This window comes from Pristiophorus japonicus, chromosome 8 (genome assembly GCF_044704955.1).
Source record: "Pristiophorus japonicus isolate sPriJap1 chromosome 8, sPriJap1.hap1, whole genome shotgun sequence".
Classification (NCBI taxonomy): Eukaryota; Metazoa; Chordata; class Chondrichthyes; family Pristiophoridae; genus Pristiophorus; species Pristiophorus japonicus.
The window spans coordinates 45455484-45478870 of record NC_091984.1 but is presented as its reverse complement, the minus strand read 5'-3'; the positions used below and the strand labels follow the sequence as shown (position 1 = coordinate 45478870).

Genomic DNA, 23387 nt, shown 5'->3' with positions numbered 1-23387 from the left:
AGAGTAGGAAATGTGTGAAATTTTTCTGTCAGCTGAAAATAATCGAGTTTAAATGACAGGATATCAATTGAACATTGTAATCAACATTACTCACCTTGATGGTTACTTTTCACAATGCGCACCATAATAGTCCCGGCAGGACTGGAATCATTGTGTTTAGGGTTTTCAGCTATATTTGAAAACCTGTATCTAGTACTAATCCCTTTGATAAACACATACTGCAGCTTAATTTTTATGTAAGTCAATGAACATGGGTTTAACTGTGTTCGATTTTGGAACTACAGGCAACTCTCGATTATCCGTACATGGATCTAACGGAGAGCCCGCTGCAACAGCACTATTTAAAAACTGTGATCGTGTCCCGTGTACAGCTGCACCGAGATGGACATTTTGCTGTTTTTCTAATCTCAGCACCGGAAAACAAGCTGATCCCAACTGCAACAGAAAGCAATGCAAAGCTCCTGTCCAAACTACTCATTTTTGGTCTTTAACGCGCTCTTGTATTCAACAGATTTATGCCAGGGATCTGGCATGGGTGTTATAACTTTCTTCTAATCTTGATCTTCGTTTTGAGCCTTGACAGTTTGTTAGAATATTGATAACTTAACCTAATCCACATCTTTCATATTTTAAATTCCTGGATTATATCTCTTCCCCAGCCTCCCCCACCATCATTGTAGCTTCCCAGAGTGACTTTTGCTCCTGATGTTTTCATGCACTTGGGCATTAGCTGTTGGGAAGAGAGGAAACTTGCTTCAATTTTCATCAGTTTAGTTGTATTTTATCCCCACTTCTCAAGGTGAAAGGACGATGGTACCCAATCCTTCAATGTAATATATTTAATGTAAATCATTCATTAAAATCGGGTTGGCTTTTAAGCCAAACTTTAAAAATTGGCTGTTTTTCTGTTTCTGTTCTTCTAGAGCATTGTCCAGGATTTGAAGAAGAACTTTGAAATAGTGAAGCTGGTTACAGGGAGCCTTGTGGCTTGCCATCGACTAGCCGTTTCTGCAGCTGGTACAGGAGGGCTGACCGGATCAACCATTGTTGACGGCAGATACACACATCAAGACGTAAGTGTTTTGGGAATAATTTACAACATGTATATTTTATTTTTTATGTGACCATAGAGTTCTTAAAAATGTTGGGCTAACCAGTTTATGTACCAAACGAATGGGTGCATAATATGTCAGTTTTTTGTGACTCAACAACATGAAGGTGCAATGTTAGAAGTTTCTTTAAACCAAAAATCATTCTTTTTAAATAAAGGATGATGTGGGATGCCTGAAATCCTGACCACTGTCCTGCACTAGTTTGCTGTCATTTTTTTGTGCCTTTATTGAAGCTGATGTTGTTTAGGCCATTCCTTTGGACCTGTTAAAACTATAGCAAGAGTGCTGCTATCATTTTAGCTACAGCTGCGCTGGCCCTATGTTTTTGTGCAGGTATTTTCATTTTTCTTATTGGCATTTCCCAGTTCTCATTGTACTGAAATTGAAATGTCCTTCAGTTTAGATTGAAACTTTGGTCCTAGAGATGTAAAGACTGTGTGAACAGAGACTCATAACCCAATCCTTGTGTCTTAATCTACACCTGACATTAAACTACAGGTTGGGGACTGAAATAATCATGCTTCAATTTATTATTTCTGGTTTCAACTTTAAAACCTTGTTTAAAAACAACTGCTGGTGTAAGATCTGGGTAACCATGAGTAAGAAACAGCTCACTAAATTGAAATGGCAATTTTATTTGTTAAATTGAGGGTATACAATATTTAGTTTCCTCAATAGCTTAATATTCAGGAAATAAGCTGTTTTCCTGTGCTTTAACTATCAGTTTTCTCACTTTTCAGGTGATAATTGTAGATTGAGTCTTAATTGAAATCCAAAACAAATGGTGGAAATGCACTGATCTGTCAGTGTCCTTTGAAGAGAAAAGACAAGTTAACTTTGATTATAACCCATTATCAGAACTCATTTGACTTAACTTATCTTTCCTGTTGCAGATGCTAACTGATGGGCTATCTATTTCAAGCAATTTTCTTTGTATTGTAGATTAATTTAGAAAAGGTTCAGAAAAGACTGGCCTGATTGATTCCCAGCCTTATAGACAGAGTTGTGAAGTAAGGCTCCAGTGACAAATTTATATTTTCTAAACTGAAGGAAAATATAATATAGGTCTTCAAAATAATGAAATATATAGACAAGCTGGAAGTAAACAAATTATTTATCTTGGACAGCAAGCACAGAATTAGAGGACAAAAGTAAAAAATTCACAAACCTTGAGTAAGGTTAGAAATTAGAACATTTATCCCAACAGATGAGAACATATTGAACAGACTCCCAGAGAAAGGAGATGATTAACGGGGATAAAAAGGAGCTTGATTGATACCAGTTGAGAACTGGCATTGAGGAAGAGTTTTCATATTGCTTGATTTTCATTTTCAGGGGAGGTTAAGGAAGAAAATTAATGTTCCTTAAAGTAGATCAACAGGTGGTGTAGGAGGGAAATCTTTGATATAACAGTCATGCATGTACTTTGGATGGAACAGGTTTGATGGACTGAGTGGCCTTTTTTCACTCTGGGTTTTCTTGTTTTTTTTAAAATCTAGTATCATTTTTCTTTAGAATGTTTTTTGCTTTTTGCTCCATTTTAGTCCTAATTAAGCCATAATCCTCCAAAGGGTATTTCTTTTCCCCAATATACCAATGCCTCTCCTATTTTAATACAGGGTAATACAATTTTACTAAATTTCCAAAAGTTGTCTGTGAATAAATTTCCTATTGTAGCACAATGAAGCCATGTATGGAGGTGAAACTTGTACACCGGGTTCAACTGTAATTCTTTTTCTGCTGTTGCTTCAGTTCTAACAGCATTTTGCTGTCTTGACTCTGTTTCTTACACAGTACCTGGAAGCACACCTGAGGTTCCTTGCATTTTTCCTTCAAGAAGCTAGCCTTTACATTGGCTGGAATCGTGCCAAGGAGATTTGGGAGTGCCTGGTGTCTGGAGCAGATATTTGTGAATTGGATAGAGAGGTACAATTGTTTTGTATTATTGATCAATGATTTGATGTACTCTCCACTTATCACATCTCTGGGTGTTCCTCCTTTTAATAAGTTAACCTGGTAGTTAACTTTAGAACCAAATTTTACAGTTAATCCTTACCAGATGTGGATCTGACATTGTTGATTTCACTGCTTCTACATTCAAGGATGGTTGTAGTAAATGGTTAATAAAAAGGATTTAAAATGATTGATATTGTTTTTAAAGGCATTGGTGGATTAGTACACTCTGGAAGATATATTATTGCATGTAAGCTTTAGTATTTTTAAAAGGAAACTCCAGAAAAATGACACGTTTAACAATTTATTTTCTGATAATTTTCCCCAGTTGTGTTTTGAATGGTTTACCAAAGGACATGGCGACTTGGAGAGTGATGTTCAGCAACAACTCTTTAAGGAGAAAATCCTCAAGCTGGAACCCTATGAGATCACGATGAACGGTATGTGGTTGGCAATTTGTTTTAGAACAAATTAACTTTCAATTTGTTGTGCATTTTAAATCCTCGGGACATTTCAAAGCCAATGCAAAACTTTTAAAGTGCAGTCACTGTTATTTTAATTAGTATGTAATTTGCAGTTTTGCACATCAGTCAACTGGTAATGTCCTTGTGTCCATGCAGCTTAGAGATGTGCTTGTCTATCCTCTTAGCAATAGGTTGGAGTGAGGAGATGTGGACAAGTGAAATGGGCTGTAGAATTTTTGGGAAAAAAGTGTGCCAAGATTCCGTATGTCTGGAAGCAAACATTTATGAAATGTAAAGTTGTTCTGACCCTGTCATTTTAGTAGTTTTTGCCTTACTTAATTTTATTTTTCCTGGACCTCAGTATATAGAGGGTTAGTGAAGTAACAACATCCATTTCTATCCTGGGTGGTCCTTAGCAAATCATTTGCATTGAGATTGATTGTTTACACACCTCAAAATAGTTTTGTATGGTGCATCTTTACACCAAGATCCCTTCTTCCCCTGGGGTTACGTGACTATAAGTAAACCTGTATCATTCATTCTCAGTGCATGACCATAGAATTGTAATTGTTAAAACCTCCTTTTCTTTCCTTTTGAAAGGTTGGTGTACTACTTTCTTCCATCTTTACAGTCACCTGTTGCTATTGGATCTTCAAAATTCATCTTGTACACTTTGAACTTTCAGAATATTTCAATTTCTTTCATTTAAAAGATTCCAGCTATTAAAGGTTCAAATCTTTGTTTTCACTGATGGTCTTCAGAGCTCCATGTCTTGCTGAGCCTCTTGAAGACTACTGTCGCTTCAAGAAGTTGAGCCAGACATGAAAATGCAGGTAGTTGCCTTGAGTTACTTAAATATTTAAGGGAAATATATTAAGTTATTTACTCGTGTACCGCTCCCCTACTAAGAGAATCAGCAGCTGACCTGATTCAGTTTCTAACCTAAGTCAGACTATTCGGTGATGTGTGCGAATGGTGAGAGTATTCTTTTTCCCTACTTGTGGGAAGTGTCTGAAATGGCTAATTGCAGGCATAAGCCATCGAACTAGTACTCTGGTAGAGTGTATTAATACATACTTAAGAATACTTTGTAAAATTGAGTAATCTGCAGCATATAATTTTCTAGTGAAATCCTTTCTTGTTTGTCTCGAGACTCTGATTAATCAGTGTGTTGCTGTAAAATAGCCAGTTTTTCACAATTGTGCAAGTTTGGCCAATTTAAATTTCTCCTAGGACGGCGTATGTGACCACTCCCGAAAGCCCTTCTGGGCACTTGAGAGAAACCAACGCACTTTAAAAAAAATCAGCGCATAAGAGACACCATTTTGTTTTTGTGAAGTTTTGGAGGGAGTCAAGAACACACACATCCATAATCAAGCTTAAATTTTTAAAACTTAAAATGCAGGAAATTAAAGTTTAATGGAATTCTTTAAGTTTTCATTTTTTTTTAAAATTTGACACGCCACTGTCGAACGTCGCCAAACTGGGGTCGGAGTGTCGGCCAGCAGCATTGGTCACTCGACCGGACACAGGCTCGGCATGGCTTGAAAAGAGGGGTGGCGGGCTGTGGAAGGCAAACGGAAAGCATGAGAAACCTACACTCAGCATCAAATGAAGCCTGGGGGGAGGGAGGGTTGGGGAGCTATGGAAGGCGAACAGAAGGCATGAGGAGCCTACACTACACATCAAATGAAGTCCGGGGGGTGGGGGGGGGGCGGTGTTCCCGATCATTGAACCTGCCCAGACTTGGGTGTGGTCCATACTCTGGCGTCAACCTTTGGGAGAGAGAGAACAAAGAATTGTCCTGTGCCGTTTTGAGCTTGTTGCAAAGCTGCAATTTAATCATGAGGGCAATACTGTATGATGGTGCTGCGGAGGAGACAATTTATTCGATGTCACCGCATGAGGAACCTCCGAGCATGTAGGATGATGGGCAGCAGGCTTTACCCACGACGGGTATATCGAGACAGGCGTTCGTACCTGCACCTGAGTGCTGCAAACTGTATCAGAAGGCTGCGTTTCCGCAAAGAAGTTGTAACTCAGATCTGTGAATAAGTAAAAGCAACCTAGAAGCGTCAGGAGGACTGCTTTGTCAGTTGAAGTGAAGGTTATAGCTGCACTTTCATTTTATGCATCTGGATCGTTCCAGGCTACAACTGGGGATGTGTGCGCCATTTCTCAACATGCAGCACATAGCTGCTTTCGGCAGATGACTGCTGCACTATATGCCCGGAGGAATGACTACATAAAGTTCCCCATGACCGCCCAGGCAATGCGTGAAGGGGCTGTGGGCTTCGCCAGGATTGCTGGCTTCCCAAAGGTACAGGGCCGCATTGATTGTACTCAGATCGCCTTGTGAGCACCTTTTGGAGGATTCCGGGATGTACAGGAATAGGAAAAGCTTCCACTCCATTAATGTGCAGCTCGTGTGTGACGACATGCATCACATGTCAGTTTATGCAAGATACCCTGGCAGCACCCATGATGCGTTCATCCTACACGAGAGCACTATATCTGCCATGTTTCGGCAGCATCCAGAAGGGCAGTGCTGGCTACTGGGAGACAAAGGGTACGGCCTTGCCACCTGGCTCATGACAACTCTACGCATAACCCGGACGGAAGCTGAGCGGGAGTCCATCATGTTGCATATTGCAACGCGCAGCTTAATAGAGAGGACCATTGGCATCTTGAAACAGCATTTCCGATGCCTAGACCATTCCGGAGGCTACTTGCAATACTCCCCTGAGATTGTCGGTCAGTTCACTGTTGTGTGCTGCATACTGTATAATGTAGCCATCATGAGGCAGCAACAGTTGGTAGTAGAAGACCCACCTGAAGTGAGAGTGGCTGATGAGGACAAGGAAGCTATGCAACTACTTGAACCTGGAACACGACGCGGAGGAGGGCAGGTCGTCTTGCCCCTTTAACAATTGCTCAAGCCTTGCGCCAGCAGCTCATCTGTGAATGCTTTGCTACCTGAAGGCACGGCGGCAGCTATTCCACAAGGACCATGCTAACTGTTTGGACCTGTTCCCGTAACGTGTTGTGTTAATGGAGCAAATGATGGAAATGATTCAGATATAATTTAAAATATATTTTATTCAAAAGTTTAACGAACATTTGATTGTACTTTAATAAAAATATTCTTGTATCAAACTTTAAATTATTCACAAGATCACTTACAAACTTTTAAACTTGTAAATTTACATAACTTAATTAGAACAATTACAACAGTAACAACAATAATAATAACCACCAACAACAGCAGCAGCAACAAAGAAAGGCTGCAAGCATCTCTCCTGCACCTTATTCTAAGACCGCCCGCTGTGCTTGGTGTTGCTGATTCCACCCTTGCCCGCAGGCGGCGCAGCGTTTCTCGGGTTGGTACCAAGCTTATTCTTTCGAACATCTCGGGTAATGTGCACTTCATGATGAGGGTTGGGGAGGGGATGGCGATGGCAGGCAGTAATGTGGCTTTGGCCTCTTCAGAGGCTGGTGTGGGGATTGGATTGGGAGTGGCAGTTGATTCTGTCAATGTGCACGGGTTTTGGGCATGTTCCCTTGCAGCAGCTAACTCCGCCATTCCCTCCCTCGTGCCCTGACAGTGTATTAACTACCTGAAACATTCCCTCCCTCATGTTCACTGACAGTGCATCGGCTACCTGTGACATTCCCTCCCATGTTCTTGGACAGTGTTCATATTTCTCGTGAGTGTTGTTACTTCTCCCGACAGTCCCGATACCTCATCATCCACCCCACTGATGGTGTCCAGGAGTGATCGGGTAAGGTCACTGCTCTCCGCACTCATTGCCATCATCTGAACCACATCTGTTAGATCCTGCACCTCAGGAGAGTGCTGACTAGCCCTCCTTCCCTTCTGCACCCTGGGTGTGGCTCGCTGCACCCCACTGGAAATCCCAGCCTCGGATGGTGGGGCTCTGGGTATGCCTCGCTGCACCCTAATGGGATCTGCAGTCTCGGATGGTGGGGCCCTGGATGTGCATTGCTACATCCCACTGGAACCCCCAGCCTCAGATGGTGAGAAACCATGGAATGTCTCACCAACACTCAAACCACTCTGGGAAGGGGCTGCCACCTCAGTGGATGGCACCTGCACCTCCTCCAGAGTGAGTACAACAATGGGGCCTTCATCCATCCCCTTCTCCTCACCCCTATTCTCTTGGTTTGGAAGATGTGCTGCCTTTCAGGCTCGTCCGCGTCTGAATCTTCAGCATCGTCAGGGTTGGCTTCAAGTTTGCAAAATATAACCGAACAGACACATGATTCGTAGGGGAGGAGGGGGCAGGGTGGGTGGCATGAGTAGGCTCACACAGTGCAGGCAGCAGGCTGATTTGAAGGACCACGGTGAATGATAGCACATTGCATCAACCGAAGCGTAGCTAGCCCACATCACATGGAGACATCCCCAGCAACCGAAGCATAGCTAACCCACACAGTACTTAACATTTAGCAAAGCCAGACTGGAAATTGCAGGGCTTACCCTCTCGCTCGAGTGTGGGCCCAGTTTGTGCAGTGGTGGTTGCTTTTCTCCAGGCAGGACCCATTAAAGCAGTGACCCCCCTCTTCCACGGGTGTCAGTGGGTGCAGATTTGTCGGGCCTCCTGTTCGAGTTCTTTCTCGTTTATCTCTGCAAAGATGAAACACACAACCTTTTAGAGAGTGCGTCTTTCTGCTGGGTGGGACATAGACAGCTCGTCACATTTACAATTGCAATTCCATTGAATAAGTGAAAATATTACTTACACTAACGCTTGACCAAGGTCCTGCCACTTTTTGCACTGGCTTCCAGACTTCGGGGTGGTCACCGTTGCACAATAATCTTGTACACGTTGGTTCCAGCGTTTGTTCATTTCTTTTGGTGGAACTTTTATGCGACCTCTGCTGGTGTCCAGCTCATGCCATCTGGCCTCAATCACAGTAACTAGTGCCTCCACTTCATCCTGTAAGAAATTCTTGGTCCTTGCACTGTGTTGCATATTGTATTGCAGCTCCGATTTTTCCAAAGAGAATTAAAGTTCTCACGCAACTGGCTCTTTAAAAATGGCCAGATGTAGACCGGGAGCTGTACTGCACATGCGCGCCCATAAGAATCACATCAAAAATGTCCCCTTTTTTGCGCATGCACAGAAGGAGTGGCATTTTTTCGGCGCAGACATTAGGTTCCACCACCACACCCCCCCCCCCCCCCCCCAAGGTCGACAGGACAGGCTGCGCAGTGCCAATTTCAAAAAATAGAACGGGGAAACTTGCTACTTTCTTTTTTGGAGTAGTTGGGGCCGAGAAAAATGGGCGTAACTGGCAATATGCCAAAAAATGGCATTGGGGAAAATTGAGCCCACAGAGGTCTTTCAGATAACTAGAAAATAGTGGAGTCAATTGCTGAAGTGGTAACCAAAATATTCCACATAGCATAAATAACTGCAGATATTCCACATAACATTTGAGTGACTCATTATTACAGCTTTAAATTGCACCAGTTTGATGCCTTCAATTTAATATTGCAGCCTGGTGATGCACTAGTTTTATAATGGGTTGGATAGAGTGAAGCATTACTCTTAGAAACAACTGAATATTTTCCCATGTGATTCTGATTGCAGTTGAGTTGCTGTTGAAAAGTGCAGGATGGAGGCCAGGCAACATCTGAGGAGGAAAAAAAAAATCATAGACACATTTGTATAGACTTGCTGATAGTTTGTTGTGGACTTGTTGATGAAGGGCTGGGACCATGTCTCCAGCCCATCCTCTCAACCAGGATCATTTGGATCCAGGTAGAAGTTCCATTATCAGCACAGGTGTTTTTTCAGTTAAACTTCATGCTATGATGTATTTTCTTCAGTTAAATTTGTAATAGAGGATTACCTGCATATTGCACAGCTTACGTTTGAATTACTCAGACCTTTAATAACTTAACCAAGTTTTTTTTTAGTTTTCATTGCTTCCTGCAGCGAATGCCCATGTGCTCTCTGGCCACCTTGTGACATTCTGACTAAGATGAGCATGTTCTGTTCAGTAACCAGCTGTTCTGAAATCCATTCTGCTTTTTTTTGTAGGGTTTAATCTCTTCAAAACTTTCTTTGAAATTGTAAACCTTTCTGATCATCGATTGAAAAAACAAGGGGCTCAGCTGGTAAGATATCTGTTCTGTTTTCCTTCAGTTGGTGCTTTTGCTGAAAATGTTTCTCATTTTTTTACATTTGCCCTCTATTTTGCAAACTCTGGCCAAAATAGTATTTGGTGATGGAGTGAATTGAACAGAGTATGACATTTTATACTGTATTCTTCTTGTAGGTTGAAAGCCTTTAGACCCCACCCTCCATCTTCAAACAATGGGGGCGATTTTCGTCCCGCTGCCACACGGTTTTTTGACATGAACGGGGTGGTAGTGCATGAATTTTTTTTAAAGCGCCAATTTCACTTCTGAGACCTGCCCAATGTGATTTTCAAGCTAGTTGCCTATTATATATATATATATATATATATATATATATATGTGTAGTGTGTGTGTTCGGCTCCCACCCAAAACCGGTGGGAGCTTAATATATATAGGCAAGTAGAGGCCCTACAACAGTTTTAGGACCCATATGCCATTCTGATTGCTATCGACAGTCTCTCCAAGTGTCCTCAAACATGGGCTGTGACAAGTCAGGAGGACGTTATTTTCAGCATAATTTAAAGGGATCCTCTGTTCTATGGTAAAATGCTGGAAAGTTTTTGGAGACATTTTGTTAAATCATGTTTCCTGGCTACATAGGCCATTTACAATGTTCTAGGCTCTTAAGGGGCTTATGGCAAAACATTATATCTGCCTGGGGTTCCTTTTGGCAATTCCACTCTGGCAAGATGAGCACACAGAGTGGCAGGGAGAGTAAATAGATGATGTGCTCACAGGAATCCTTGCCCTGCCAGGCGTTTATAGGTTCGGGATAATATACCTGCGCTTCTTTGAGAAGCGGTGCAGAAGGAGGCTGCGCTTTTCTAGGGAACCTGTCAATTATGTCACTTCCTGGAACCAACTACCCCAGCTAGCACAGCATTACTTGCTGCAGTCTGTTCACTGCAGCCTTCAACCTCTTACCCCCGGCTCCTTCCAAGCTGCCACAGGAGACCAGCAAAATCAGTCAGTCTACAGTTCATGCTTGCATTAAGCAACTGATGCCAGAACAAACACTTTCACCACTTTCCCCAAGGGTATCTGGAAGCAGTAGGATATGGCTCTGGGGTTTTCTCATTGTTGGATTCCCCCCCCCCCCCCCCCCCCCTCAAGTCCATGGTCTCACTGACTGCAGGGTTTCCACTCCATTAATAGCAATTTGTGTGGTCACCAGCTGTGCATCAGGCAGGCCTCTGCCTGTTCTCCTGGCAGTTGTCATGACCCTTTCATCTTGTGTCTCTGGACTCTGCTTAGGAACCCATGTTCACTGGCCAAACTGCTACAACCAGATCTATGCCTCGACTAGAGCCCACATTGAGCAAACCATTGGACTCATTAAGCAATGATTCTGCCGCCTGGTGGCTTCCTGCAATACAGCCCACAAAGTGTGTCTCCTAATAGTGATTTGCTGTATACTGCATAATGTTACTCTGCAACGCAGACAACAGATGGAGCTACCATTGGACATGGAACTTCAATACAATGAAGGAGATGATAATGATGACACAGAAGGTGGTGAGGCAGTGGGAGAGCTCCTTGGCAGCAGCTTATTGAACAGTGCTTTTCTGATCCTCTGCATTAATATCGATGTCCAGTACCTCTCCCAGTCTTCTACCCTTCAATAAACTGCATTCATCCAAAGACCAACATTGGTATTAATGCAACTAGTCACCAGCTGCTATTGGAAGACACTCTGCACACACATTTCAAAAAGTATTTCAATTTCCCAATTGTCTTAACAAATCACAATATTGATCACCCTAGTGAAAGTCCCAAGTATCTCTTAAGTGCTCTTACCAACTCGTGTTTCTACAAAGTGCTCTCCAGTGGCATGGGAGTTGGAAGATTGCTGTGGCTCATTCAAGGCTTCATTGAATAGCGGAGCAGGCTCGAGGGGCTGAATGGCCTACTCCTGTTTCTATGTTCCTATTGCCTTGGAAGGAATTCCCTGCAGTAATGTGCTGCCTTTTATAAGTATTTTATGAAAACAGTTGTTGAAGGGTCTGTGTAGTGCAGCGCTCCTCTTCCCCCCCTCCCCCGCCCCCCCACCCCCCCACACACACACACACACACACACACACACACACACACACACACAAAGTTGTTCATTATTTCTATTAATCTGTTGAACTGTTTTAGGAAATGCATGATAACATTAGGAACAGTAAAAAAGAGTTGCTGCTCAGGTGAGGACAATTAACTGCTGTACACTCTTGCTCCCAATGACCAGCATGTTGAAAAGCTGGAGCTAACAGGAATGGACTTCATCTGGAGAATTGCCATGGAGTCACCAGATGAAGAAATTGCCCATGAAGCAATCCAGCTGATCATTAATTACAGCTACATCAGCCTGAATCCGCGTTTAAAAAAGGTATGCTGCAAAAGTCAAGTATATCTGAACTGGGTCAGTAACATGAATAGTATGATCGAATAAATGTTAGTTTAAGGACCATCAAGCTGTTAAATTGCCTAAATCTAGATATGGCCTTTAATTTCCTGTGAAGGTAGTTCATCATCCACAGATATGCTTTGCATCTGACTGCCCCGAGATTTCTCTCTGACATGCAGTTCTTGGATCTTAACATTTTTGTAAATGAGTTCATTACATCAATTCATTATCCATAGTTCTGGTTCCGTCAGAAGAAATGAAGCGTAAACCCATAACCTTATGCATATGGTGGGGACCGAGGACGATTATGTTCCAATATGGATATTGTCCACCACCAAAATTGTATCCTGATGATTTTGCTTATTAGTTTGATGCCCTATTAATTTGTATATGGACTTTGAACTGTCAGAAAATGAACAAAACCATGCTGCCAAAGATAGGTAATTTAGCACTGCTGCAGGTTTTTTAAATTACCCAGTACAATGTGAGATTGCTTGATGTGCGAGATCATTTTTTAAATTTCTACTATCTAATATTCCTCATATGCGCTTTAAAAAGAAAAGGTATATTATAAGGAATGTTTTCACATTCAAACTGGGTTATAGTTGGGAAGTGGTCCATTCTGGAGCAATCGTCTTTTCTGAAACTCATTCTTGATAAAACAGCAGAAATTAATTTCTGATGTGCAAAGATGTGTCGTATCGATCTGCGTGATATGGTGGATAAATCCAAAGATTGACTGTCACTTCACTTCTCTTTCAGGACTCTGTTTCCCTTCATAAGAAATTCATAGCAGATTGCTACAAACGATTGGAAGTAAGTGGAGAATTTAAATCTCTGGTGTTTTTTTCTTATTGTGATCTTATTTTTGATGTATTTTGCTTCATTTCTTGCCGTTGCAGATTGCTAGTTCAGCTCTAGGAGGCCCTACTCTGACGCATGCTGTTACAAGAGCAACTAAAATGCTAACTGCTACAGCCATGCCTACTGTAGCTACATCGGTACAGTCACCATCCAGGTAACACTAGTCTTCCTCAAATCCTCAGCTATTTTTGAGCTCCAGTTTGTGCAGATTTTAAATGTCAATGAGTCACATTAATATAGAAAATGTAAATGCACAAGCCCTGATTTTAACCTTGCCCAATTAGTAGGAATAGGGCGGCTTTAGTTCGAATACCCATTTCTTCAATGGTGTGTAAAGCTGGCGTCAAACCCGTTCCTGCTGGGCCGGTTAGGTTTAAATTGTGGAGCTTTAGACTTTACAGGCTTGAAAATGGTAGTTAATCAATAATCATCTTGAGTGCATATTGTTTGTTGGGACACACATTACTAGCTCAAAATCTAGTAACTGAATCACCCAGTTCCCTCTCCCCTGCCCCATAAAAAGTGTAATTGTTTCGTTTTTTTGTGCCCCATTATCCAAAGGATATAAAAGCCATAGAGCATCGATTCACCAGGATGATGACAGGGATGGAAAAGTACAGTTAAGAGAGAATTAAGATACTGGGACTATTTCCACCGGAGCAGTGAAGGACAGGAAGAGTTTGTTTTTTAAAATATAAATGAAGGGTTTTGATGGAGTGACCAGAGGAAGATACTTCCTTTAGTTAGGATGCCACTGATGTATTGTCACCGAGTGGGACGAGCGGTTAAGAGATATTTCTTTATGCAGAGGATTGTTGGATCATGCAAACTTCGCCATGGGGTAGTTGAGGCATTGCATCTTTTTTAAGGGAAAATTGTATAAATATTTGAAGCAGGGGAATAAGAGCGAGTGGGGCAGTAAGCTTTATTTTGGATTGCTTTACCAAAGAGCTGATAGACAAGTTGGTCCAAGCTGTCTCCTTTTGTTCTGCAAACATCTATGGAGCAATAATTTGCTCTTCATTTAACTTTATTCATTTACCTCCATTGCTTCCCTCATCTCCAAGCTGAATGTGGGGTGTGGTAGCATAGTGGTTATGTTACTAGACTAGTAATCCAGAGGCCTGGTCTTATGATCCCGAGGGTTCAAATCCCACCACAGCAGCTGGGGAATTTAAATTCAGTTAATTAAATCTGGAATAAAAAGCTAACATCAGTAATGGTGAACCTGAAATTACTGGATTGTCGTAAAAACCCATCTGGTTCACTTTAGGGAAGGAAATCTGCCGTCCTTGCGTTGTCTGGCCTATGTGACTCCGGACCCACAGCAATGTGGTTGACCTTTAACTGCTGCCTGAAATGGCTGAGCAAGCCATTCAGTTGTACCAAACAGCGACAAAGAAATAAATATTTAAAATGTGAAGGAATCATGGGCATTAGCCTACTTCCTGTTCCCTTGTGGTGCAATGCTAACTTTCCTTGGAGTTTTGTTGCTTTTTGCATTTTATTAGCATGAATATGCCCTGTGAGGGAATAAGGCTCTTGCCTAGTTCACAAATATATTTTCAGCCAACAGTATTGGCATGCCCATGTGCACTTCAGCTAATCACATTTAAACTATATTTCACAGCCTTTACTGTCTGCTAGCTTTCTACATTGAGGCTTTGTCTTTGGACAAGACCATAATTAGAGTTCATTTAGAATACTGTGCCAAGTTTTGGTCCCTCTCAAGGTGGTTGATCTAGAAGTATGGAAAAGGTTCAGAGGAGGGCTGGGTCTGTTCACTTTAGATATGCATGGACTTTGAGGTGATTTGATAGAGGTATATAAAATAGTTAAATAGATTGGATTCTTATTGATCGATTGGAGAAGACCAGGAGGCTGTATCCAGTGGGGTTCTACACAGCTCTGTGCTGAGTCCCTTGCTTTTTGTGGTTGACTTAAATGTTGGGGGTATGATTAAGAAGTTTGCAGATGACACTAAAATAGGCTGTTTGGTGGTTGATGAAGAAAGCTGTGGACTGCAGGAAGATATCAGTGTACTGGTCAGGTGGGCAGAATAGTGGCAAATGGAATTCAATCTGAATAAGTGTGAGGTAATGCATTTGGGGAGGTCGAACAAGGCAAGGGAATACACATTAAATGGTACGACACTGAATGGTGTAGAGGAACAAAGGGACCTTGGTGTGCAGACCCCTGAAGGTAGCAGGCCAGGTAGATAAGGTGGTTAAGGCCTATGGAATACTTGCCTTAGTCGAGGCATGGAATACAAGAGCAAGGAGGTTATGCTTGAACTGTATAAAACACTGGTTAGGCCACAGCTGGAGTACTGTGTGCAGTTCTGGTCACCACATTACAGGAAAGATCAGATTGCACCCTTTCCATGGCACAGGAGATTTACAAGAATGTTGCCTGGACTGGAGAATTTTGGCTGAGGAAAGATTGGAGATGCTGGATCTGTTTTCTTCGGAATAGAGGAGGCTGAGGGGGGACCTGATTGAGATGTATAAAATTAGGAGGGGCCTGGATCGAGTGGATAGGAAGGACCTGTTTCCCTTGGCAGGGGATCAACAGCCAGAGGGCATAGATTTAAAATAATTAGGGGGAGGTTTAGAGGAGCTATGAGGGGAAATTTCTTCACTCAGGATGGTGAGGGTCTGGAACTCTGCCTGAAAGGGTGGTAGAGGCAGAAACCCTCAACCACATTTAAAAGATACTTGGATGTGCACTTGAAGTGCCGTAACCTACAGGGCTATGGACCAAGAGCTGGAAAGGGGGATTATCATAGATAGCTCTTGGTCGGCCGGCGTGGACACGATGGGATGAAATGGCCTCCTTTCGTGCTGTAAATTTCTATGATTCTATGAGCTATACATATGCAAGGATCAGGCTAAGTTAGATGCTGGGAGGTTCTTGTTTTCCCAGATGATGGCAGACATTTAGAGAACGCATGGATGAATTACAACAATTGTACATTCCTGTCTGGCGTAAAAATAAAAAAGGGAAGGTGGCTCAACCGTGGCTATCTAGGGAAATCAGGGATAGTATTAAAGCCAAGGAAGTGGCATACAAATTGGCCAGAAATAGCAGCGAACCTGGGGACTGGGAGAAATTTAGAACTCAGCAGAGGAGGACAAAGGGTTTGATTAGGGTAGGGAAAATGGAGTACGAGAAGAAGCTTGCAGGGAACATTAAGGCGGATTGCAAAAGTTTCTATAGGTATGTAAAGAGAAAGAGGTTAGTAAAGACAAACGTAGGTCCCCTGCAGTCAGAATCAGGGGAAGTCATAACGGGGAACAAAGAAATGGCAGACCAATTGAACAAGTACTTTGGTTCAGTATTCACTAAGGAGGACACAAACAACCTTCCGGATATAAAAGTGGTCAGAGGGTCTATTAAGGAGGAGGAACTGAGGGAAATCTTTATTAGTCGGGAAATTGTGTTGGGGAAATTGATGGGATTGAAGGCCGATAAATCCCCAGGGCCTGATGGACTGCATCCCAGAGTACTTAAGGAGGTGGTCTTGGAAATAGCGGATGCATTGACAGTCATTTTCCAACATTCCATTGACTCTGGATCAGTTCCTATCGAGTGGAGGGTAGCCAATGTAACCCCACTTTTTAAAAAAGGAGGGAGAGAGAAAGCAGGGAATTATAGACCGGTCAGCCTGACCTCAGTAGTGGGTAAAATGATGGAATCAATTATTAAGGATGTCATAGCAGCGCATTTGGAAAATGGTGACATGATAGGTCCAAGTCAGCATGGATTTGTAAAAGGGAGATCATGCTTGACAAATCTTCTGGAATTTTTTGAGGATGTTTCCAATAAAGTGGACAAAGGAGTACCAGTTGATGTGGTATATTTGGACTTTCAGAAGGCTTTCGACAAGGTCCCACACAGGAGATTAATGTGCAAAGTTAAAGCACATGGGATTGGGGGTAGTGTGCTGACGTGGATTGAGAACTGGTTGTCAGACAGGAAGCAAAGAGTAGGAGTAAATGGGTACTTTTCGGAATGGCAGGCAGTGACTAGTGGGGTACCGCAGGGTTCTGTGCTGGGGCCCCAGCTGTTTACATTGTACATTAATGATTTAGACGAGGGGATTAAATGTAGTATCTCCAAATTTGCGGATGACACTAAGTTGGGTGGCAGTGTGAGCTGCGAGGAGGATGCTATGAGGCTACAGAGTGACTTGGATAGGTTAGGTGAGTGGGCAAATGCGTGGCAGATGAAGTATAATGTGGATAAATGTGAGGTTATCCACTTTGGTGGTAAAAACAGAGAGACAGACTATTATCTGAATGGTGACAGATTAGGAAAAGGGAAGGTGCAACGAGACCTGGGTGTCATGGTACATCAGTCATTGAAGGTTGGCATGCAGGTACAGCAGGCGGTTAAGAAAGCAAATGGCATGTTGGCCTTCATAGCGAGGGGATTTGAGTACAGGGGCAGGGAGGTGTTGCTACAGTTGTACAGGGCCTTGGTGAGGCCACACCTGGAGTATTGTGTACAGTTTTGGTCTCCTAACTTGAGGAAGGACATACTTGCTGTTGAGGGAGTGCAGCGAAGATTCACCAGACTGATTCCCGGGATGGTGGGACTGACCTATCAAGAAAGACTGAATCAACTGGGCTTGTATTCACTGGAGTTCAGAAGAGTGAGAGGGGACCTCATAGAAACGTTTAAAATTCTGACGGGTTTGGACAGGTTGGATGCAGGAAGGATGTTCCCAATGTTGGGGAAGTCCAGAACCAGGGGTCACAGTCTAAGGATAAGGGGGAAGCCATTTAGGACCGAGATGAGGAGAAACTTCTTCACCCAGAGAGTGGTGAACCTGTGGAATTCTCTACCACAGGAAGTAGTTGAGGCCAATTCACTAAATATATTCAAAAGGGAGTTAGATGAAGTCCTTACTACTCGGGGGATCAAGGGGTATGGCGTGAAAGCAGGAAGTGGGTACTGAAGTTTCATGTTCAGCCATGAACTCGTTGAATGGCGGTGCAGGCTAGAAGGGCTGAATGGCCTGCTCCTGCACCTATTTTCTATGTTTCTATGTTTTGGAATAAGTTGCTGCCTGCTGCGGTGAGTGCTGACTCTGCAAACCTGCAAAAGAGGGCTGCACTAGTTTGTAGCAGGGGCAGAGGTCTCATCTTATAAAGCACAATCATTGATCTCCTGGACTAGTTTTCAATAGCCTGGTTGGGGGTGGGGGGGGAGGAGGAGGAGGAGGAGGAAAGAGAGAAGACGACATTTTCCAGATTTTATTTCCCTAACTGATCGTGGGATTTTTTTGTTTCTTGCACCTTCCATGAGATCACATGGCTGGTGGTGGGTACTTCAGACATCACAACCGGGGACAGGCTTGGTGATTTGATAGAGGTATATAAAGTAGTTAAATAGATTGTGTTCCTATTGATTGATTTGAGAAGACCAGGACCCATACATATGCAAGAGCTGAGCTAGGTTAGATGTTGAGCTTTCTACCCAACACAGGTCTTTCTACCTGCCATTTTCATGTGCTTATGTTTCACTCATATACCTATTTCAATACTATGTTAATTTCTTAAAGAACTAGTGTTTGTTTAGGATTAGCAAAAGGCTTATTCTAACTCTTTGGACCTTGGTTTTGTAAGGAGGGGTTAAGGTCCTGTTACCAGTTACATAATGTTTACCTCATCTTAATTGCAGGTCCAGTAAACTTGTCATAATTGAACGGCTCCTGTTGCTTGCAGAAAGATATGTGATCACAATAGAGGTGAGCAAATGGATGGTTACATCTTCAATCGATCACTAACTGATTTATTCAAGTTTAATACTTTAGGCCTAAATATCTTGTTTTACACCAGAATGAATTCCAGTGCAGTGGGTTTTGTTTACCAGTTGATCTCTCGTACCCTTTCTTATGGAAAGTCAAGACAAAGCAGTATCTTCAACTGAAGTAGGATTAGATGGCAGGGTACAATTGAACCAGACTTGATGAGGGGCTGGGACACTGGAGTCAAGGGGAGGAAGGTTGAGTAGTGCGGGAGGGGGGAGGGGGGGGGCGCGCGGGCGGCAGGTCAAAGTGAGTTAGAGACTGGGCCGAGTAAGTGGGAAGGTAAAACATGGTTAAAGGTGGGGCTAAGGAGAAGTTAGAGCACATTAGAGGTTGAGGGAAGGAGGTCTGACATGGTTAAAAGCTGGGGGGGGGTGGGGGGGGAGAAGCTAGAGCAAGGTTCGAGACCAGGAGGGAGGGGAGACAGTGAGTAGGCTTGAAAGCTCTGGGTTGACAAAGAATCCAAGGTCTCGGGGTGACATCAGAATGGGGCTGGAGCCTAAAGGAAGTGGATGCATTATTGCAATCAGTGACACCAGTGTTGCAAATCCAGGCAGAACGCAGAAGAGGGTGGAGAAAGGGGCAATCGGAGAACCGTGAGCACCAGCTATAAAGAGAAAAGTGTTCCCCACAAAAAAGTGAGTTTAATCAAATCTTTGTTTTTCTTAAATAGAAAAACCATTAATATTGGATAATTAAATTGGTACATCAGATCATAAAAACACTGCAGTGTGGGAGCAGGAAGGTGTGGGGCTGAGGTATCTGTACTGTACTTGTATTTTCCACTTCATAAACTTCAGAGGAGAAAAGGAAAGATTATAAGCACAGATTTGGAACTCCCAAGTCCTTTGTGCTTTTTTTCACCTTCAACTTCATCTCCTCTTGCCTCTTGAGAAGAAATTCTGGGCATCCACTGGAATGATTCTCGCTTCCAGTGCAGAAGCACCTGGTCTCTTCTTGGCATTGGAAACTTATGGAAAAGTGCAGAGCATGTCAGGCCTCTACTTTGGCACAGTATGTTGGTATCCAGTGTGTGATGCCACTAAACTATCTTGTGGTTAAGGTGTCTTTTGTGTTAACTTTGTGACCATCTTTTATGCAGGATCTGTATTCTGTTCCTCGGACTATCCTACCTCACGGCGCCTCATTCCACGGGCATCCTGTAACTATCTCCGTCATCTGCGAGTCCACAAAAGATTCATTTAGTATAGAGGTTAGTGATGTTGGGTTTCTGCTTTTGTGATCCTACACAGAAATCTTTCAAGCTTCCACAGAAACATTTGTGTGCAAGTCAATTTGTGTTTTCCACCCCCCCCCCCTCTACTTCTAAAACCAGGAATGATTTTTACATTTTTTTATTAAAGTTTCTGTTTTTTCCCCCTCTCTGTATTTTTAGAGCATTGCCCCAGTAAGAGGGGAAGCAGATAATATCTCATCAAAACTATATAATGGGAATTGTAGAAAGCACACTCTGGACCAGAACAATCAGTCCTATTTTATGGACCACAGCTCCATTGCTAGTCCCTGCCTTTTACTGATAACCTCGAATTAGCTTCTGTCCCCCATGTGAAGCAAAGCTTGAGGGAAAAATGTGTTCATTTCTTTCTATAAAGTACGGGGGTTTAAAAAGAATGAAGGTTTACAGAAACAAGTACCAAAAGGACCACAACTTCATAAATGAGGAAAATAAAATTCAAAGAAGAAAATGGCAACCTATGAAAAAAGTTAAAGTTGAATGAAAGGGGGAAAAGTAAATGAACATGTATGTTCAAAAGAAAAATGGTGGCACCAACCTGACCTGTGCAATTTTAATTAAAATGGCTCCTTGTGTGTTTCACTCTATCTCTAGTAAAGGGGACATGAGATTGCAGAGATGTAGTCAATATCAGTAATTCAGAAGGAAGGGTGCAGTATGTGCAAAAACCTCGTAATTCTTGGTGCTACTAAAGCATTGTGCTGAAACAGTGTGATGTCAGTTTATATTTGCAGATCTCAAGGAAAACTGGGCTGTACCACAATTTAATTGGGCACCTCATGCTAGAAGATGCACCAAAGCTGTCCCAAGTGGCTTGCCATTTAATTTTGTCCTTTTTATTGAACCCTCTAAGGTATAGTTTAGATAAATGAAATAGTGACTCGTTGGTCTCTCAACAATCTCCGCTCAGTCAAAGCTGTGGATATTAAAAGTTGAACTAAGTACATTATTGAAGTGGCCAGGTCAATCTTTCAAAATGTCTTTGAATGCAACCTTGAGCTCTTCAACAACTTGAAATGATAACTCATTGGCAATCCAGTGAGATGGATACCATCTAAACATTTGTTTCATTGGCAGCATCATAGGGATTAAACTGTTAGTCCTATATAGAGCATTTTGACATTTAAATCTCATTTGTGATTTTATGGTTTGCAAAATGTTGGATTTTTCATTCCCACTTTGGTTCAAATCTGACTGCATTTTTAATGGGAGCCATTACATTGAACATAGCATCATGTTTTTATAAGACTCCTCAGTAAAATATTTTGATTAAAACTTGTCACATTTGCTAGATTAAGGCTATTACTGTCTGAAATTTTACCCGATTTTATTGGGCACTAGTTTTGGGACACTACCTATCCCAGTCAAGTTCTTCACTGATTTGAGTATGTATACTACAGTTGTTTAATGCTGTCACTTAGCTAGTACCTAACTATATAATATTGACATTCTGTCCTCTTTTCAGGCTCACAGCAACGAGACTGTTGGGAGTGTCAGGTGGAAGATGGTAGCGCATGTCAGCTGTCCTTTGGAGAATTTGCAGATATTTGCCAATGATAGTTTGGTGAGTAAAAGGAAAAAGGAAGTAAAATGATCAAGCTAGAGCTGAAAATTTCCCTGGCTCAAAGTTGGTATTTTTTGGTTCGGAATAGGGAGAGGGTTTTGGATCTGTTTGGCCCTCCCGTTTTTTTTCACATGAGATGCGCCGACTTCCTACGATCCAAACGGTGCCAAAAAGACGTCCTGGGATTCTGGCCCCTCTGCCGACTCTCCCGGGGCTTGGCGAGTCCATTGGGCGGGCGGAGCTAGGGCCCTGCGCCCAAGAGTGCCGGCAGCTGTCCGCATGCGCGGTAGAGCGTTCGAGCATGCGCAGTAGCTCCTCCCATGAATTGTGGTGATGCGTGCCTGCAGCGCGGGACCCAACGCGTCCCGGGCCGAGTGGCCTGCCGCACAGGCCGGCCACTGCCTTCCTGTGCTGAGGACTACAAGAAACAAGTTGGTGCGGAAGACTTTTGATTGCTGGGGGTGGGGGGAGGAAGGAGAGTTTTGGTCCAGGGGGGAACGGTGGGGGAGGAAAGGAGATTTTTTTTGGGGGTGGGGGGTGGGTGGGGTGGAGGGTGGGTAAGAGAGGAGAGCTTTGATCAAGGGGGGAGGAGAGAAGAGAGTTTTGATGATGGGGAGAAGGAAGGAGGGAGGGAGGGAAAGAGAGGAGAGTTTTGATGAGGGGGGTGATGGTGGGGGTGATAACTGTGTAGCCAGTAATTTTAATGAACTTACTCCAGACTTACCTTAACCCTGTTGATGAAAATACTTTTCCACGAGCAGGAGGTACTTATATTTTTTATTTGGATATTTTGAAAAAATTATGTCAGTATGTTTTGTCTCTTTACTTTTATTTTTGTAGTTTAAGCTTCCATGAATGCTTCTGTTGTATAGTAAATTAACTTTGCGAAGTTTGTCAGTCCTGTATAGCTGTTTGATCCTACTCACATTATTTAGTCAAGTCATTAAACGCCCAAGTTTCCACCGACTCTTAGAACGGCGCACCTCCGTGAGGTCCGCCGACTTTTTAGAACCGAAACTGCACTTATTATTTACCTGCCTGCGCTGATTTCTTAACTCTCCAAGGGTTTTCTGTGTGGCCACATACGCTGGCCTAAGTTAGTTTGGAGCAACTATTAGCTGTCCAAGCTGGCTTAAGTGGCCAAAACGGGCGTAGGTGGCTGGTAATGCCCCCTTTTGGAAAAAAAAACGAAACTAAAAAAAATCCGAACTAACTCACTTATACTGGCGCAAATTAAATGTGCAAAATGGAGATTTTTAAGATACTTCAGAAAAATCAAGTTGCTCCAAAAAAAACGGAGCAACTCCTGGGCAAATTTGGGTCCATTGACACTATCACTGCATTAAATAGTATTTCATTTCTACCCCAGGAGGGAGTGTTTTCATTTCCATACCACTTGGTTCACCTCTAGAGTAAATTGATACTGGATTTGTACATCTTTATTTGAGGATCCAAACTGTCACATCCTGTGTGCACCCACAATAATTTTCAGTCCTGACTGCAGCATTTGACTCAATATATTTTAATTTGTTTTCATGGGCAATACCACATTTATTGCCCCCCCACACCCCCAATTTGCCCTGAGTAGGTGCTAGTGGGCCTGCTGCTTGAATTGCTGCAGTCCATGTGTTGATGGCACTCCCACAATGGTGTTCGGTAGGGAAAGCTAAGATGTTGATGCAGCCACAAAGAAAGAACATCAATATTTGTCCAAGTCAGGATGGTGTGTGACTTGCAGGGAAACTTGGAGGTACATTGGTTGGAATTTAGTTTAGTAATCTCCATGCTACCAGTCTAAT

The 23387-nt window shown here is 42.7% G+C and overlaps 1 protein-coding gene across 2 annotated transcripts in view; it reads left to right on the top strand.

The window, feature by feature from the left end:
* Positions 1–23387, top strand: part of usp24 (ubiquitin specific peptidase 24) — a 230396-nt gene that overhangs the window by 81147 nt on the left and 125862 nt on the right. For both annotated transcript variants that reach the window (XM_070886744.1, XM_070886743.1), the window contains 10 exons: positions 924–1073; positions 2907–3038; positions 3394–3505; positions 9601–9677; positions 11932–12072; positions 12853–12906; positions 12993–13108; positions 18643–18709; positions 19872–19982; positions 21490–21588. In XM_070886744.1, coding sequence (XP_070742845.1) covers positions 924–1073; positions 2907–3038; positions 3394–3505; positions 9601–9677; positions 11932–12072; positions 12853–12906; positions 12993–13108; positions 18643–18709; positions 19872–19982; positions 21490–21588 — 1059 coding nt within the window. The remainder of the gene's footprint in view (positions 1–923; positions 1074–2906; positions 3039–3393; positions 3506–9600; positions 9678–11931; positions 12073–12852; positions 12907–12992; positions 13109–18642; positions 18710–19871; positions 19983–21489; positions 21589–23387) is intronic.